At 34.7% G+C, this 18,052-nt stretch overlaps 2 protein-coding genes across 3 annotated transcripts; both read left to right on the forward strand.

The window, feature by feature from the left end:
• The first annotated feature begins 148 nt into the window (after positions 1-148).
• LOC113779576 (glycine-rich protein A3) lies at positions 149-4,062 on the forward strand. Its single transcript, XM_027325195.1, has 3 exons — positions 149-252; positions 2,112-2,379; positions 3,452-4,062. Exons 2-3 carry the CDS (start codon positions 2,139-2,141, stop codon positions 3,727-3,729), a joined length of 519 nt encoding a protein of 172 aa, XP_027180996.1. The 5' UTR covers positions 149-252; positions 2,112-2,138; the 3' UTR covers positions 3,730-4,062.
• A 6,284-nt stretch (positions 4,063-10,346) lies between these two features.
• LOC113779568 (ABC transporter E family member 2) lies at positions 10,347-17,862 on the forward strand. Of its 2 annotated transcripts, XM_027325179.1 has the most exons (13): positions 10,347-10,470; positions 10,546-10,626; positions 10,730-10,863; positions 12,109-12,194; positions 12,295-12,392; positions 12,859-12,976; positions 13,060-13,149; positions 13,925-14,229; positions 14,323-14,518; positions 14,591-14,776; positions 14,865-15,134; positions 16,663-16,908; positions 17,221-17,862. In XM_027325179.1, exons 3-13 carry the CDS (start codon positions 10,758-10,760, stop codon positions 17,338-17,340), a joined length of 1,821 nt encoding a protein of 606 aa, XP_027180980.1. In that variant the 5' UTR covers positions 10,347-10,470; positions 10,546-10,626; positions 10,730-10,757; the 3' UTR covers positions 17,341-17,862. The 2 variants fall into 2 exon arrangements, with proteins under 2 accessions (XP_027180980.1, XP_027180979.1); XM_027325178.1 differs by having other exon boundaries at positions 10,347-10,626.
• Positions 17,863-18,052: the final 190 nt, after the last annotated feature.

The following is an 18,052-nucleotide window of genomic DNA, read 5'->3' on the forward strand; positions in this document are numbered from 1 at the left end:
ATTTTGATAAACATCTCCTCAATATCCACAATTCCTTGTCAACTGCGTCCCAATACCAAATAATATTTTATTTATTTGGAATAAAAAGGCTTAATAATATTTAAAAACTATTTAAAAATATTAATTATATCAACAAGTAAATAAATCCAATATATATTCCTCCACCTTTATATATCTGCTCCTCTGATTCTTTCGTACAATCACCGCTAACTCACGAGTTTGTTTCATCCTTTGCAAGAAAAACAAGAACTGGTAAGCTCTCGCCCGCCTTCTCTCCACCCCTTTTATCTTCCCACACATGAAAGATAAATTTTGTTTAGATTGAATTTTTTGGAATGATCATTCAGATTGATGCTTTTGTAGTTTCTGATTAACATTTTGATTTTGAATTTCATCATTTTTTTTGGATGGGTTTGGAGTTATGGGAGATGAATGGAATGTGTGTGTTTTTTTTAATTGGAATGGGGAATTGTTGAATTTTCTTGTGATGGAAATTGTATTCCATTTTAATGTTTTGACGTATGTTACACAATTATGTGATTGTGATCGTCTGTGATTTGTGATCCAGTTGATTCTTAATGGCTGGGCAGATAATTAGCTTTAATCCGTTCTAATTGAATGGGAAAACTTTGGTTGGCTTTCATCTTCATTTTGTTTCTCGGGGTTGTGAGGAAATGGTTTTATTGCCGGTTTAGTTGTGTGTTTCTTATGCATGTTGATCTGGTATGCGGAGGGTAGACTTGGTTTTGGGTGTTTTCAGGAAAGGCAGTATTTATCAGAAAAGGAAAAGTGATTAAGCCAAAAGCTTTGCAGTTGAATTTCTTGTTTTCTTAAATTAGTATTCATTTTGATGAAGGGAATGATGATACGTTGGTTTGCTTGGATCCAAGCTGTAATCTGTCCCTGGTGCTGAATTAACTGATTTCTAGATCAGTTATTGAGTTATCTTGAAGGCTTTTGGCGTCTGCCTTTCTTGTTATCTTTGCATTGTTTGATTTTCCTTTCTTCATGTTCTTGGGATATCTTTTTGGGATGTGATTTCGACTGTCCTAATCACCTTTGGGTTCCGGGGCGAGGGGGTATGAGACTGAGTCAGATTATATTTTGTCCTTTTATCTTATTTGGAGTCTTTGATTTGTTTAATAATTGGGGTTGGATTTATATATAATAGTTAACCTTTTCTGATGCTACTGAGCATAAATCATAAAGTTTAAGGCCTTCTCCAGTCAATGCAGTGGGTTCATTGGAATATAGTGATACACTGTTGCCGACAAGTATAAACACAAATGTGTTCTGTTTACATTGGTGTTCTTAATCTTGTTATACCTAGATTTGATGGTACCTAAGTTATGCTTCCAATAATTTTGGCCGCAGACACTTTTGTTTCATGACTTTTAGAAAATATTTTGATGCAATATTCTTTGGTAGACAAGTCTAGGGAGCTAAAAGTTGTTCATTTGAAAAAATCTTTGTGCTGCTTCTCCATGGATGCGCCAGTGATACATGGGTCAATTGTATCGTGGCGTTGATCATTTGAGGCTTTTTTTTAATAATTTGCTCAGATGAACACTAGTATCAATTGCACTTTTATGGATGATTATGCCTGTTATTGTATTTTATATGCCTGACTGGCAGCTCTATGCTGTTGCTTTCACTCATTTTATCTTGATGGTATGCCCATCCTGTAAAGTGTGCTGGAGATGCATGTTTGAGGTTTTTATTCAATGTGGCAGTGTTCTAGCATCAGATTAATTCTAGTGATTTTTTTTCCATTAAATGTCCTTCACATACTTTAGGATAACTCCTGTATGTATTCATGGGTTTATCAGACTATTAGATGTTGGTTAAATGGTTTATGTAGTTAGCAAATTGATAACATAAACATACTTCTGAAATGACAAATGTCTCTGCACCTGAGAAGTGGAATATGTTCTTTTTTTTTTTTTTGGGTGATAGTGAGTTCTACTTGCTGATTTTTGGCTGATACCGGCCATGACACTTTAGTAATTTCACTTAAATGCATCAGAACAGTATCTGATTTGTTATCTTTAGCAGTCTTCTTAAGACATTTATCCTTTCATTTGATTAGTGTGTGTTGTCTTCTCCTTTAGGTGCTAGAAGTTGAAGTTTGAAGAAAAATGGGAGGCGGAAAGGACAAGCATGATGACCATGAGAAAGGGCTATTTTCTCATGGTCACTATCCCCCAGGTCAATATCCTCCTCCACCAGGTGCTTATCCTCCACATGGTGGTTATCCTCCAGCTCAAGGGTATCCACCAGCAGGATATCCTCCTCAGGGGTACCCACCATCTGGATACCCTCCCCAAGGCTACCCTCCATCAGGTTATCCTGGAGGACCATCAGCTCCACATCACTCAGGTAGAGTTGCTACTAAGAGTATACTCTGTTATTTTAAAGATTTTAAAGGCAGTCTTTTCCTAAATATAATGTTCCTGCCTTCTCCTGAACATTTCTAGCCCTAGGCATAAGTGTTTGGTGAGTAAAACAACAGGGAAGGGAAATAAAGAGTAACTTTAACAGATTTTTAGAAGCTAAATGGCTTATTAGTCCTGTGTTCTCTCTGCTCCCTCTGAGATGTGCTTCTGTGCAGCTTAATTTGGTAACTGACTGTTGAAGGAACTTGAATTTTGGGATTTAAGTATATCTGGACCTGCCATTTAGGCCTCTGTCAACTGAAGATTAAAGCGATTTATTGTGTTGTGTAGATCGTTAAATGCTCAAGATTGGTTTTTTCACAGTTGATGGGCCTTGAACATGACTTTCCATGGTTATCATGGTTTTACATTGAATGCTTGCTAATGATGCCTTTTTCTTGTCTGAATCGGCTGTAACTTCAATTTTTTAAATTGTCAGATTTGCTCACTTGATAGCCTTACCTGAACTGATATTTTGGAATTGACTCTTTCTGATTTGTCTGAATTATACATCCAATCAGTAATTTGTCCAAAATCTTTTTTTTTATTTTACATTTTTTTTCCAAGTTTGAGATGGAAAAGTCTGGAGGAAGTGGTTATATATTACGTTCTACTCTGAACTATATTTTCTGTGTGTGTGTGTGTATGATGGGCAAGCTTCCTACTGGGTGCATTAAAAAAATAACAAAATAAAAAAGGCCCCCTAGGGGGTGAATTTTTATTTTATGCTTATGTATGTCTAAGCTTGACTAGGTTCCATAGAATGTCCATAAAAAAGAGATGATGAGAAGTTTTTGGCTAGGCTTAGGTACGTGTAATGAACTTCTCTGATGATCAATGCTGTGCATTTTTGCAAGTAGACTAACGGCATGTTTTAGGCAAGTAATATATTTGTTCACTAGGATACTGGAAGCTTTAAGTGCCGGACATTGTCAAGGTTTTTCTCTACAAAGATGGAAAGTTGCTTCATTTCCTATTCCATGTTGTAGCCAACTTGTTTTCTCATGTGCTTTCAGGGCATGGACCTGGCATGGGGGCATTGCTTGCTGGAGGTGCTGCAGCTGCAGCAGCAGCTTATGGCGCGTCTCATCTGGCCCATGGTTCTCATATGGGGCATGGTGGACATGGTGGCTACGCACATGGCGGCCATATTCCTGGGGGTCACTATGGACATGGAAAATTCAAGCATGGCAAGCATGGAAAGCATGGAATGTTTGGCCATGGAAAATTCAAGCATGGCAAGCATGGAAAGCATGGAATGTTCGGAGGAGGGAAGTTCAAGAAGTGGAAGTAAGACTGATCGTGTAATTGGGCTTATAGATTCTGATTGCCTTCTGTAATCTTTAGTTTTGCAAATAAATAGACAAATGATGCATCCTGGCACATGTGCATGCTTAGGTGCATCTTACCGTGTTTCTTAAAGTATAATATGCTTTTGTTAGCTTCAATGTCTAATTAATGGGAGCTAACCTGTCCTTCTTTAACAGATTTGAGTACATTAGATAAATAGTAGTCTGAATTATTAGCTACATCTTGTGTTTCATTCTACATCCAAGTTACAGTAACAGAGGGCTTGTGGATGGTGTAAATGTATCATCATTTGTTTCATGCGTACGATTTCCTTGCACCTTTGTTTTGGTACGTGGTTTGTATATAATACGCTACGAAAAAGAAAACCTTCTTGTTATTCTGTTTCATTTGATTTGTTGGAAACAATCTAAAGTTATGCGCAAAGGCAAAATAGAGGCAAACATCAGTTAGGCAAGGTGGAGCATTCCGGGATAACTAATATCAATACCAAGAAGTACCATTGGCTTGGTAACTGAGTATTAATGACATTGAATGGGAAGCTAGCTTCCCTTTGTGGTTAACATGCTACACAGAAAGAGTTGAGGGTAGTTGTGTTTTTTGTAATTAGCTCTTGTATTATCAAGTGTTAATATCTATAAAATGTTGACGAAAAAAGTTTGCAGAGTAAAAATAGCAAATGTTAACTATTTAAGGTAATAATGAATATATAATAATGGTTTTTAAACTGAAGTTTCCTGACAAAAATCAATTTCACAAAATGCAGTGCCCATGAAAACCAATGGTTTGAAATCTGAATGGTTAATTGAATCGGTGAAGTGATCGGATCATGGTTTGATCGGTCGAACCGGCCCGATGCATAGAATAAGAAATTTCATGGGCTAATTCAAGACACCAATTAACAAAAAGTCAAATATTTCCAAATAACTTGACTTTCATATATTAAATTTTTAAATTGTAAAATCAAATAAATAATTGATCTCAAGTGCACCTATCAAAAAAATAATCTTTAATCTTACCCAAAAACACCACCATTTTCTGAGTTTAAACAAAATCCAATAAAACTCAAAAATACTAAAACCGCAAGAACATAATAGTAACATTAAAGTTATCCAAATTACATGTCCAATTGTCTTGAGTACTAGAACCAACAAAGAACAATATAAAAGCTCCAAAAGCTCCCACTTAAGTATTTATCCTACAATGGCAATAAAATGCACACAATTACAGTAATAATTATCCTACAAAACCAAATAAATTTCTCTCTTTTTATTGCAGTGACATATATACGTAGCAATGCACTAGTTATACAAATTAATGCACTGAAAAAGTGTGCATTCTTAGTTAATTAGACCCTTATTTCTTTTTTTCTTTAAAGAAAAATGGTAAGATATTGGAAAATCCACTAAGTAGCGTCCCCAGCCAGCATGTTTGTCGGTCTCGGCTTCATTAAATATTATTGTTCTTGAATACTCCTAATGGATAAGAGCAGTCCGAATAAATTATTTATTTTAGTGCAAAGTACTTCAAGAATTTTTCAGTTACATAATCTACAGAAGTGAAGTACATATACAATACCACAAATAGGAATTGAATCCTGAGCTTTTCGACAGAATAGTTCATGAAGTTCATTAGCTTTCTGCAATGATTTTCTCACACGGCACTCAAATTCTTTACCGACCAAAAAATGAGAAAAAAAATCTGAAATAGGCAAAGTGCCCTTCAAGGAAGAATCGAACAATAAAAGTAAAAATTGCAAACCTCAAGAATCATACAAATTGTCAAACACCAAGTAATAAACAAAAAAAATGAAAGAAAAGGTGAAACTGACCTGGACAATGTCTTGAGAGTTGAGACTTGTGAGATTAATCCAATCTTTTGCAAGAAAAAAAAATAGAGAATTGAAGTTGCGAAGCTCCATAGTTAGGAAGCCGATGCCATAGAGAATTCGGATTGTTGATTTGAAACAAGAAGAAAGAGAATTGGAGAACAGATTAAGGGTTTGGATTGCTATTTTTAGAAGCTTTTTTTTTTAAAAAAAAAATTGTACTGTAATCATTTGACGTGCATGAGATAAAAAAATGATTGAAAATTGTGTTTATGGAAAATATAAATTCTTTTTATATAAAAATTGCAATCCAAAGAAGGAGTCTTTAGAAATGAAGGTTAAAAAGAAAAGTTAGACAAATAAGTTTTCATTTTTTAAGACTTTAAGTTTGGTTTTAAAAATTATGGAAAAAAATAAAATACCACGGTTCAACGGGTCAATATGTTCTAATAATTTTTGTAATATAACAAGTCAACTTTAATAGCAACCAAAGACATGACTAGTCATGATTCGACCAATCAAACCGGTAGGTTCGATCCGGTTTTCAAAACATTGAAAATGGTTCAAAAGACACAAGATGAAAATTCCAAATTCTATTCCAGTCTACAATCAACTTCAATTCTATCAATTGTTTCTTGTCCAAAACGATTTTGATCCTATCAACATTTTGAAGCCAGAATTAGATTTCCATACTTGACATCCACATTTAGGTATGTCAATGGATCGGGTCTTATCCAAATCCAATTCAGACTCAATATATTTGGATAGGGTTTCGATTTAATTTCTCAAATCCATACCCTATCCAGACCCAGACCCTATGAGAGAGTCGTGGGTCTGGGTAGGGTCTGGTTTTCTAAAATCCATATCCAAATCCAAATCCATACCAGACCTTATTCAGACCCATGTATATTTAATTAAATAATATATATATTAGAAAATTTATAAAATAATATAATATCATAGTTATTAAACCCGGTCCGGCTCGGCGGTCGAACCGGTGAACCGGGCATGAGACCGGGCTGGGTTTCAAGTTGGATCGTTTAAGCAGTCAAACCGTTGACTAGTCAACGGATCGGCGGTTCGACCGGATTAAACCTGAAACCCGGCCGGTTTTGTCTAAGAACCAGGTTTCATATAAAAATTTTATGCCTATGCCGAGAGTCGACCCATGTATATTTAATTAAATAATATATATATTAGAAAATTTATAAAATAATATAATATCACAATTATTAAACCCGGTCCGGCCCGGCGGTCGAACCGGTGAACCGGGCATGAGACCGGGCTGGGTTTCAAGTTGGATCGTTTAAGCAGTCAAACCGTTGACTAGTCAACGGATCGGCGGTTTGACCGGATTAAATCGGAAACCCGGCCGGTTTTGTCTAAGAACTAGGTTTCATATAAAAATTTTATGCCTATGCCGAACCTTGTACCTCTGATACAGAGCAACAACGACGCAACCGCTAGGCTACTTGACGAGATGATGATAAGGCTGCTTACTTATAATATATAAACATTTTCCATTTTATCTTTCTTTTTCATTTCTCTAAAACAAATTTATTTGGAATCTTCTAATAAAAATTTATGACCCCCAAACTTATGAAATGGACTTCAAAAATAACATATTACATAATTCATTTTAAAAACATATATTATTTTTAATAATTTTTTGCACTTAAAATTTATAAATAAGTTAGATAATTACACTAAACATAGATAAAATTTTATACTTGAAATTTGGTGTATTACTAAATAACTTTATATTTTATTGATTCTTATATGAATTAGTTTTTTTATAGCAAATTAAATTATATGAGCATTTGCTATGACATTATTTATTATAATTTATGTCATATATCCTGTATCAACATTTATAATATATAATATTTAAATATATGTAGTGACCCACTGGTTCAACCACTCACCCACCGGTTCAACCAGTGACCCGTTGACCCACCTTCTTCGCCGGTCTCCCCTCCGGGCCGAGTTTAATAACTATGTATAATATTTTATGGCTATTGGATTGAATACAGTAAGATTTTATGGCATTAGAATCTGTATTTAGCGTTGGTGGTTGGGTGATTGATGAGACTCATGCCAAATTGCTTATAGATGTGGTTGAAACATTAGTGACCACTGGTGATTGGATTGAATCAACGAAAAAATGTGTAAGTGTTTATAAATCCTCTTATTCTATTATTTATTTCCCATCGGTTCTTAATCAAATGATTTTTATCTCATTTACTATTTTAGTGCTGAATTGCGAGACATCTGCCAACATTGAGGTTTAAATAAGAAAAAGAGATACAAAATTACTTTTTTTTAATAAGACTAAATATTTATATATATGTTATGGTTGTTTTCTTTTTTAAAAACATATCGTAGTTGTCATTGTAATTGGTACAAACTTTTTCAAAAAAAGGAGAAAAGGCAAAGACAAACAAATGAAATATTGATATGGATGCAGTTGAATCTTTAAAAATATATAGAAGTAGTCAATAATAATTCTTTCTTTGTGTTCAAAATATTGCATTCAATTTGTTGAATGTTAATTTTATTATATGAAAACAAAAATTGGATGGTATTCTATTATTTATGAACTCTATATTTTTTTAATACATTTTACTTTAGTATTTTCAGAAAATATTCATAGATGTCCATTGGATACTCAGATCCATAAGGAGGGTCTGGATATGGACTTACTTTTTCATATCCAAAAGGGTCTGGATCTGGATCTGAGTCTAATTAAATTAAATAGGTCTGGATCTGAATCAAAGGGATTCAATTCAACCCAGACTCTATCCATTGACATGCCTATCCACATTAGACAGCCTTTTCAGTACCCTTCAAGCCAAACAAAAAAGGAAAGAAAAGTTTGTAGTAAAAATTACCCCTATCATCCGAGAACTAAGGAGAGAAATTGTTATGTTTAGGGTACAACTAAAATGTTCAAGTAACTATTTATTGAAAAAAAGAAAATATTTATTGATAAGTTACGTGATATATTTTGATAAAAAAAAAAATCAACAAAGTCAACTAATACAGTCATATATAAGAATGGTGAGTTCCCCCCCACCCCAACCCCTACCCCTACAAAAATTTTTAAACCTAAATCCACACCTTATTCAAGTTTTAATACTCATGGTATCTATTAACAAGGTTATCGATGCATCAAGGGTATAGATATAAGATGCAATGGTGTGAAATTAACTTCTTCCTTTTTCTTCTTTTTTTGAAGAAAATATATGGGTGGGTAGGACAACTTCATAAAATAAAAAAAAAAAGATATCGATTGTTAAGATTAAAAAGTGAAAAAAAAAACTATTAGTATGGAAATTGCATTTGTATACTTGTAGGATTAGGTACCCTAGGTTTCCGAATGGCTTCAACGGGGCAACCAGTGAAAAGCAGCTTATGAATGGATCCAATTATCTTGTACTCTTACGGTTGGTTCAGATTTTTTTTGTAAACCTAATGAATTGCTTAACTTGTTCATGCTTAGTTATGAAAAAGGAAGTCCTACATACATAACACACAAAGGAAAAATATAGGGATTGGTTTGAAGTGTTCATCTTTGTAATTCCCTTCGGTCAACATTCTATTTTATTGTTAACAATTATTACCAGGAGAAATTTTACTTACATTAAGCAAAAAAGGATTAACTGAATAAGTCTAGTTATATGGTACCTAATTCCTATTTAATTTCCAAATTACTCTTTCAACTTGTGTCACATATTCAAGATGCCTTGGCATAAATAAATCTTACACCAGTGGTGTGGGAGAATTCAATCTTATTTAGATTATTATTTTGTGAAAATATTAGGCCTAGGATTCTTCTAATTCTTAAATACTCAAAATCAAATCATCTCTTACAACTCCATATTGATCATTTGCTCCCTCTGTTCTACTTTGATACTAGGCCCCGTTCATGTTAAATAATAGGCTAGATTTACTTTTCTAATAAAGTTAACTAATTTTTCTTAAATTGTGTGAGAAAAAAAAAATCAAACTATCAAAGTAATACAAAGGAAATAATAACTAAAATCCACTGCTTCCTTGTCTCTTCCTCCCTTCTTAAATTTCATTCTTCATCTGTTAGAAAAAAAAAATAAAAAAGTACTACAAATAAAAAAAGGAATAGCAAACTCACAAACCTCCAAATCCCAATTTCAATAAGAAATTCGGTAGAGAGACTGGGTCAGTGGGTCACTAATTCAACCGGAGAGTATTAATTTAATATTTATAAATATAAAATAGTAATTTTATTATATAATAAAGTGCTTTTAGATACTAATTATTATATTTAGAAAGATATATATTAAATATATAGATATTAAAAGAAGATTTAATTTAATTTTATAGTTCTTTTAAATAAATAAATAATATAGTCAAGTATAAAACAAAATTTACATCACTTGTTTTAAAAAATATAGCATTATTTTTTTATTATTTTTTGTTTAAAAACAAAGTAATTTTTTAACTAATCAAATATTGTCAGTTTAAAAGTTAAAAGAATTAATTGCAAAATAAAAAAAGTTTATTTAAAAAAATTTAATTATCAAATACAAACTAAACAAGTGATGAAATCTATATATATTTAAATAAAAATCCAATGTGCAAATCTTATCAAATGCATATATACATTTTGTTTCAAAAACAAAAATTCACAATTAAGAAAAAAAGGTAAACCGATTCGATTGAAAAACCGCATTACAGTAGAACCCCCTGTCTAATCCAAAAACATAAAAGCCCACAAAATCCACATCCAAATTAGCAATTTCCAAAAATATTTCTCTTTCATTGTGTACTAGAACCCTAGCTAGCAGCATTTCCTCCACTGCTGCCTTGTGCGGGCTCCCAACGTAAATAACACGCGTTTCCTTCTCTCTCAAATTTCAGGTTAAATTCCGGCTGCCCCTTTTTTATCTTCCCATTATTTTTTCAGATATTTATAATCATCTTACTCGTTCCCAGCACACGCCTCTCTCCAAATTTCCCCAATTTTCCCTAAGTTTCCCCAGTTCTACAAGCGATCAATCAATCAATCCATCTGAGGTGCTGATTTCTTTTTCCAACTAATTTTGCTGTGTTAAGCATTTGATTTTGAATTTTTTTTCTAGGGTTTGGTTTGTTTTGTTGAAGTGGGCTTTTTCCGCAGGTAGTAGAAAAAGCAAAAGGAGAGAGAGATGTCGGATCAGAGGTTGACACGTATAGCTATTGTGAGCTCCGACAAGTGTAAGCCGAAGAAGTGCCGTCAGGAGTGCAAGAAGAGCTGTCCCGTCGTCAAAACTGGTAATTTTTTTGGTTTCGTAGATAATTTCTTTTCGAATTTTCAATTGTAATTTGACTTTTTTGTTTCCAACATTTTTTTGGTGTTGTATATTTATCGCGTGAGGAGTGAAATTCGGGTTTACAACGTTTATTTTGCGTGAGATTGTAATGAGTGGATGTATGATTGCGGTAATTAAGCCGGTGTTTCTTCTTGATGGAGGGCAAGATGAAAATTTTAGTGGAGCTATTAAATTTGTGGAACTTGAATAAATTGGTGTCTGGATTAATGACTTCTGGAGACCCCAGAAATGACGAAATAGTTTTGATGTTTGTGTGGGATTTGGAGCATGGAGACAAAGTACATTAAAAGATATTAGAATATAGCATTATTCAGACTGACCCCATTAGAGATGGATACTTCCATGTGTTATATCAAATGCATGCGCATTATGCAATCTTGGGAGCTGGTTTAAGTGATTTGTTGCAGAATTTGAACTCCCAGAAAAGAGTTTTATTAATTTGGCATTGGAATCCATGAATCAGGTCCTTGTCTTTCACTTTATTTGGTTCAATTTAATGTTGATTCTGTAATGCAAATGTTTTTAGGTGTTATGAGGTAATTAATCTAGTAGATCTTTGATGCATAAAGTTAAGTGCAATACTTTAGAGAAGTCATGGAGGGCAATATCTCTATTAATTCAATTGGGAACAAAATTTGATTTTCCATTCTATTTTAGCTCTAACGAATTATCACCCTTCGTGTCCTTTGGTGAAGCTAACAATATCTTAAGCCTTAGAACATAAAATGTAGGTACTAGCTGTCTGTCAGATTCTTTGACCAATTCAACCTCATTTAGATGTGAGAATTAATGGGACATGTTGAACATTTGTTAGCTTCAGTTTGTTTTCATTGGAATACCAAGTGTCTATGGAAGACTATACATGTTTTGTTGTTGCCTTTTGGTTGATTTTATGCCATATGCAGACAACATTATCTTATAAATTCTCAATTTGATTGAATTGTTCTTATTCTAATAGCACTGGAAGCTTGTGAACATCAAACTGTTAAAAAGTGAACACAGATCTTTATCTATTTTCTCATTGACTTTGATTCACTGCATGCTATCTCTTGTTTTATTCTTTTCTGTTGAGGTTTTGTTTCTGTCTACTATCCTTGTTTTTTTTGGTAGAGGAGTTTACTGTAGTAATGTACATGTTGGAATTCAAGCATATGCGTTCTGACACATTTCTTTGTGCAACTGCCAGGGAAACTTTGTATTGAGGTGACTCCTGCATCTAAGATCGCTTTCATCTCAGAAGAGTTGTGTATTGGCTGCGGTATTTGCGTTAAGGTGTGTATGATGTAGCATATATTCATAGTATTTTATAGCTTGATGGTGCACATTAAGATTAGTCTTGCTGACGCTGACCAATGTCTCATTTGTGATTCAGAAATGCCCATTTGAAGCAATTCAGATTATCAATTTGCCAAAAGACTTGGATAAAGATACAACACATCGTTATGGTCCAAACACTTTCAAGTTGCACAGGTCAGTTTATTGGTGTTTTCAAGACATTAGATAAGCAATCATGTGGAACCTATAAATTCTTAGCTCATTTGGCATGTTTAGACAGTATCCCCTAATCCGTTTGACGTTTAGATTTAATAGTAAATTTCTTGGTCATTCTGATATTGGTTGAAGAGGTATTGGTTACTAGAATTTGGAGTTTCTTCTTTCTGAGCTTTCTTACGTCTCAAGTATCAAGGTTAAGCATCATTGAGTCCAACTCTAGTCTTGACTAGATGCAGAATTTTAGAGTGGCTTTTCCTTTTTCAGTAAATGATTTGAAAATCGGTTTCAAGTTTCTTCATCTGTTTACTGTGAATTTTTTGACTCTTGCTTGTTTTCATTTTTTTTACCTGTCATTTACATCAAGTGATTCTGTATGGTTTTATGTGGAAAGCATTTTTGGTCAGGGTTGTAAATTGGTTTCACCCAAGTGTACATGTTACAGGCTACCAGTCCCAAGACCTGGTCAGGTTCTTGGCCTGGTTGGAACAAATGGCATTGGGAAATCAACAGCCCTCAAAGTTCTGGCTGGGAAGTTGAAACCTAATTTGGGGCGCTTTAATGTAATTGTCTTGGCTATTATCTGACTTTATTTACTCTTTTTGTTGGATTCTTTGATGATGAGTTTCATCTATTTCTGTTGCAGAATCCACCTGATTGGCAAGAGATCTTGACCTACTTCCGAGGATCTGAACTCCAGAATTATTTTACTCGTATTCTGGAAGATAACTTAAAGGTCCATTGGTTTAAATGCTTTGACTCATTGCTGTGGATGACCATTCCATTTGTGACATGACCCACCCACACTCTCCAACCCCAAAAAAAAAAAAAAGAGATTATCGGTCATAGTAGTTTGTGATGACTATTTGGTGCACTTTGGTTATGTTGGTCATCTGATGGATTATCTGCTTGTATTACGTTGTATAAGCATCTTTAAATTAATTTTTATGGTCAATAGAGACATTCTGACCTTGGAATTACATGTTTATGGTTATGTGGATAAACATTCTATCTGCATGGTGGGTAGGTATTCCTGAGTGAAAGATTGGCTATGATTTATACTTGTTATTCCTGAATCTGTTTTGTGTATCCCATCTGTTGTGTTTGTTTATCATGGTGGATATGTGGCTTAATTGTGTAGAATGTTTTAAATGACCTGATGATAGGTTATTAGGGTAGAACCAAGACTCAGCTTCTTTGGAGATGATATCGTTAGTTTCATTGCTCTTGGCTGCTTGATTAGCTTAGCATCCCGGAGATTACATATGTTGGTCACTTGCAGTTAAGGCCATTAAGTAGACTCCCTGTGCTTAAAATTTTCAAAGTATGATATGTCCAGCCAAAATTGTGAAAATGTTTCAAATGCGAACAATTGATTTAAATTAGTGGCTTATTTGTCTGGGTTAAATTTACTCTCTAATCTAACATGTCGTTACTCTCATATGATAATTAGTGCTTTATCTTTTGATATGGCCTTTTGTTTTAATCTTTTTTGTTCCCTCCTTTATTAGGCAATAATCAAACCCCAGTATGTTGACCATATTCCAAAGGCAGTCCAAGGTAATGTTGGTCAAGTGCTTGATCAAAAAGATGAAAGAGATATGAAACAAGATCTCTGTGAGGATCTTGAGCTGAATCAAGTGTTGGACCGTAATGTGGGAGATTTATCTGGTGGAGAGCTTCAAAGATTTGCCATTGCAGTTGTTGCCATACAGAATGCTGAAATATATATGTTTGATGAACCCTCCAGTTACCTTGATGTTAAACAGAGGCTTAAGGCTGCCCAAGTTGTTCGATCTTTGCTCCGACCTAACAGGTAAAATGTTTATGCTGTTTCTACTTGCCTTCAGAGTCAGAGGTTAGTTACTTAGCATAAGAGGTACTGACACCGTTGAACCCTACTTTACAGCTATGTGATCGTTGTAGAGCATGATCTCAGTGTTCTGGATTACTTATCAGACTTCATCTGCTGTCTATATGGGAAACCTGGTGCATATGGTGTTGTGACTCTTCCATTCTCAGTACGAGAAGGAATTAATATATTTTTGGCTGGATTTGTCCCCACGGAAAATCTACGGTTCAGGGATGAATCTCTCACTTTTAAGGTAAATGTAACTGACCTAGCACGGCATGTTCAGTAAAGAGCAGGATGCTAATTTGGTGTACATTTCTACCAGGTAGCTGAGACTCCACAGGAAAGTGCTGAGGAGATTGAGACCTACGCACGATATAAATACCCAACTATGAGTAAAACTCAGGGTAATTTTAAGCTTAAGGTGATTGAGGGCGAATTTACTGATTCTCAGATTATTGTAATGCTTGGTGAAAATGGGACTGGAAAGACAACATTCATCCGCATGCTGGTATGTTTTATTTTAATAGTTTCTCCATTTCTCAAATGTTTAACTCTACTTACTCACTGAAGGCTGATCTTACATGTTGAAATGGCAGGCTGGTTTACTAAAGCCTGACACCGTGGAGGGTTCTGATGTGGAGATCCCTGAGTTTAATGTTTCTTACAAGCCTCAGAAGATCAGCCCTAAATTTCAGAATACCGTGAGGCACTTGCTACATTCAAAAATTCGTGATTCGTACATTCATCCTCAGTTTGTATCAGATGTCATGAAGCCTCTCCAAATTGAGCAATTAATGGATCAAGAAGTTGTAAATCTCTCTGGTGGAGAGTTACAAAGAGTTGCCCTAGCTCTTTGCCTTGGGAAGGTAAGTTTTCTGGATGATGGTGTTATTCCAACTTGGTTTCGCATTTTGTTTCTCCTATTCATTGTTCCTTTTCTAACATATGGAGCTAAAGTTATTCTTTTAAAGCTGATTTGAAGGTTTCATATATTTCCACTTCATTTTCTTCTTTTGTCCAATGTCTTTTGCCCCATAAAATCTAACCTGCTTTTAATGGATAAATTAATCTAGATTGTCTTGAACTTCTGCTGAGTGATGTTGTAAATGCTTTTATGTGCATCTTTTTTTTTTCTTTGTTAATTTGCATTGTATGCTGCAAATGAGCAAGGCATTTGTAGTTTGGTAGATTTGGAATCTGGACAATTGAGATGGATTTAATCTTGTGGTTAAATTACCTTCAACAAATGACCAATTGATTTAATGTGATTGACGGCTTGAAGTACATGTGTTGGATTAGGATGTCTATACCCTGAGATGGTGGCAACTTGATGCAGGCTGCAACTTGCTTGGTTAAAAACAATGGAAATAGTACAATGTTCTGTGTTTATTGGACAAAGAATGCTTTTGTATCCAAGTTTTCAAGTCAATTTCTTGTTAAAGTTTAGCTTCTGTCGTTCAACTTTTGTGAAACTGTAGTTTTGTTATTGGTTCTGCATTGATTGCCTTGGAAAGGCCTAATCTTGTCTATGGATCTTGGAGGTCAAATTGTTTTTAGATGTAGATTAAGCAATAGTTGCAAGTGTCTGCTGCTTTTTCATTTTTTTTAAAATGTAATTTGTGTGCCATGTTCTATTTATTGGTGAAATTTGCTGGGCTGCAGCAGGTGTGTCTGATTTCCAAAAACTTGAGCTTATATAGCATAGTGGCACTTTATTATGAAAAACAAATACCAAGCAGTTTTTTAGCAGGTTAATTTTAACTATACTTTGGGGGGAAGGGAGGGAGTGAGTGTGAGAGAGAGGTCTCGGGTTCGAGACCTCCCACCTACACTTAAAAAAAAAACTTAAATATACTAGATAATGTGTGGTACATAGGGATGGAGATGACTAGAGATGTAAACTGGTTGAGGCAGCAAAAGGGCGAAAAGTTCATAAAAAGTATGTTTAGTTGCCTAGAGAGGTCGATGATTACAAAGTGCGTGCGATTGTTACAATGAATCAAAGGGCAAGTGTTGAAAGTGCAGCAGTGATATAAACCAAATCTATCTAAAAAAAGGTAGTTGCAAAAGATGCATTAGCATGCTGCACAGTGGAACAGATTGGCTTAAATAGAGGTTATAACCATGAGAACTGGTAGCTACAATCATTTTTGGATAATGGAACTTATTCTTTAAGTAAATGGAATTTTGATCTGATTGTTTCTATTACTGAAATAATGGAAATGCTCTGTCCTATAGCTTTGCTAGCAGTTTGCTTGCAATGCAACTGGAACTAAGGACCTGAATGAAATTTCATGACCCTCAACTGCTATCTATAAGAAGTCTTGCAGATGTAGTTTTATTTGTTTTCTTTTTCTTTTTAATATGAATTTTCACGTTTGCTCACTTATGCAGCCTGCTGATATATATCTCATTGATGAACCGAGTGCATATCTTGACTCCGAGCAACGTATTGTTGCTTCAAAAGTCATAAAGAGGTTCATACTTCATGCGAAGAAGACAGCATTTGTGGTTGAGCATGACTTCATAATGGCAACATACCTAGCAGATCGTGTCATTGTCTATGAGGGAAGGCCTTCCATAGATTGTGTTGCTAATTCACCTCAGTCATTGTTGACTGGAATGAACTTGTTCTTATCTGTAAGCCTCCTTATTGTGTTTCATGTACTTCTTATCCATTAGGTCTCCTTGTTCTGTTTTATGTACTTCTTCCTCCATGCTTTAACTCTGGATCATTAAACCAACCACCTAACCCTTTTCAAAACCAAAAAAATATAAAGGAAGAAATATGTGAGTAAAAAAGTCGCAATCCTCCATTTTTCTACGAAACATGGATACATCTGTAGGATATTTGAAAGTTGCTGTACAATTGTTAAAGCTGTGTTCTGGCATTTCTTTCTTTCTTCTGTTATCATCCAATCTTTTCGTTTACGATTTTGTTGGGTTACGCAGCACCTTGACATTACATTTAGAAGGGATCCGACTAATTACCGTCCAAGAATCAACAAGCTGGATTCAACTAAGGACAGGGAGCAGAAGTCTGCTGGATCCTATTATTATCTTGACGATTAATTTGTACACGGTTCTGCACATGTGCTTGATTCCTACTTTGATATGCTCCCAGATGCTGATAGAAGGTGACCTTTTATTGGGTGACGCTACTCAGAAGGGCTGTTTATCCCTGCATGCACTGTCCTTTGATTTTGAAAGTGCAATCTAATAGCAAGTGCTTTTCTGATGAAGAGATCACTTGGAAGCATATAAGCATGGGGCCCCTCGGATGGACAGAGCTTTTGTACTGCCTGCTCGAGTCCATTTAATATGCTTCATTTACTTTTTATTACACCTTTAAATACGAGTCTGCCGCCTTTTGCCTCTGCTGGTTGAATAGGCTTTGGAGTAAATTTTTTTTTTTTTTTTTGGATATTCCGGCTTATCTGCTGTTGTAGTAAATGATATGAGAACACCCATTGGAGAGAAGCTATGGGATGAGGGATATTGTATTGTGGCTTTTTGACATAATTTATAATCGCTTTGGTTAGTGTCTGCATCCAATTTCATGAAAGGGTCTATGAATCCTGCTGGAGAATGAGATATTAGATTTTGAACTACTGCTGGGGTCATGGTAAAGGTTTTTGTTTCAAAATTTTTGGTTATTATCTGAGAATGAGAGAGATTATAGCAAGTACTTTATTTAGATTTCCCCAGCCATTTGTTCTGGCTAGAAATTTGGGGTGTTAGAAGAAGAGTAGAAATAAGACTTGTGCACTTGGTAGAGTTTGGA

Source organism: Coffea eugenioides, chromosome 8 (genome assembly GCF_003713205.1).
Source record: "Coffea eugenioides isolate CCC68of chromosome 8, Ceug_1.0, whole genome shotgun sequence".
Taxonomy (NCBI): Eukaryota; Viridiplantae; Streptophyta; class Magnoliopsida; order Gentianales; family Rubiaceae; genus Coffea; species Coffea eugenioides.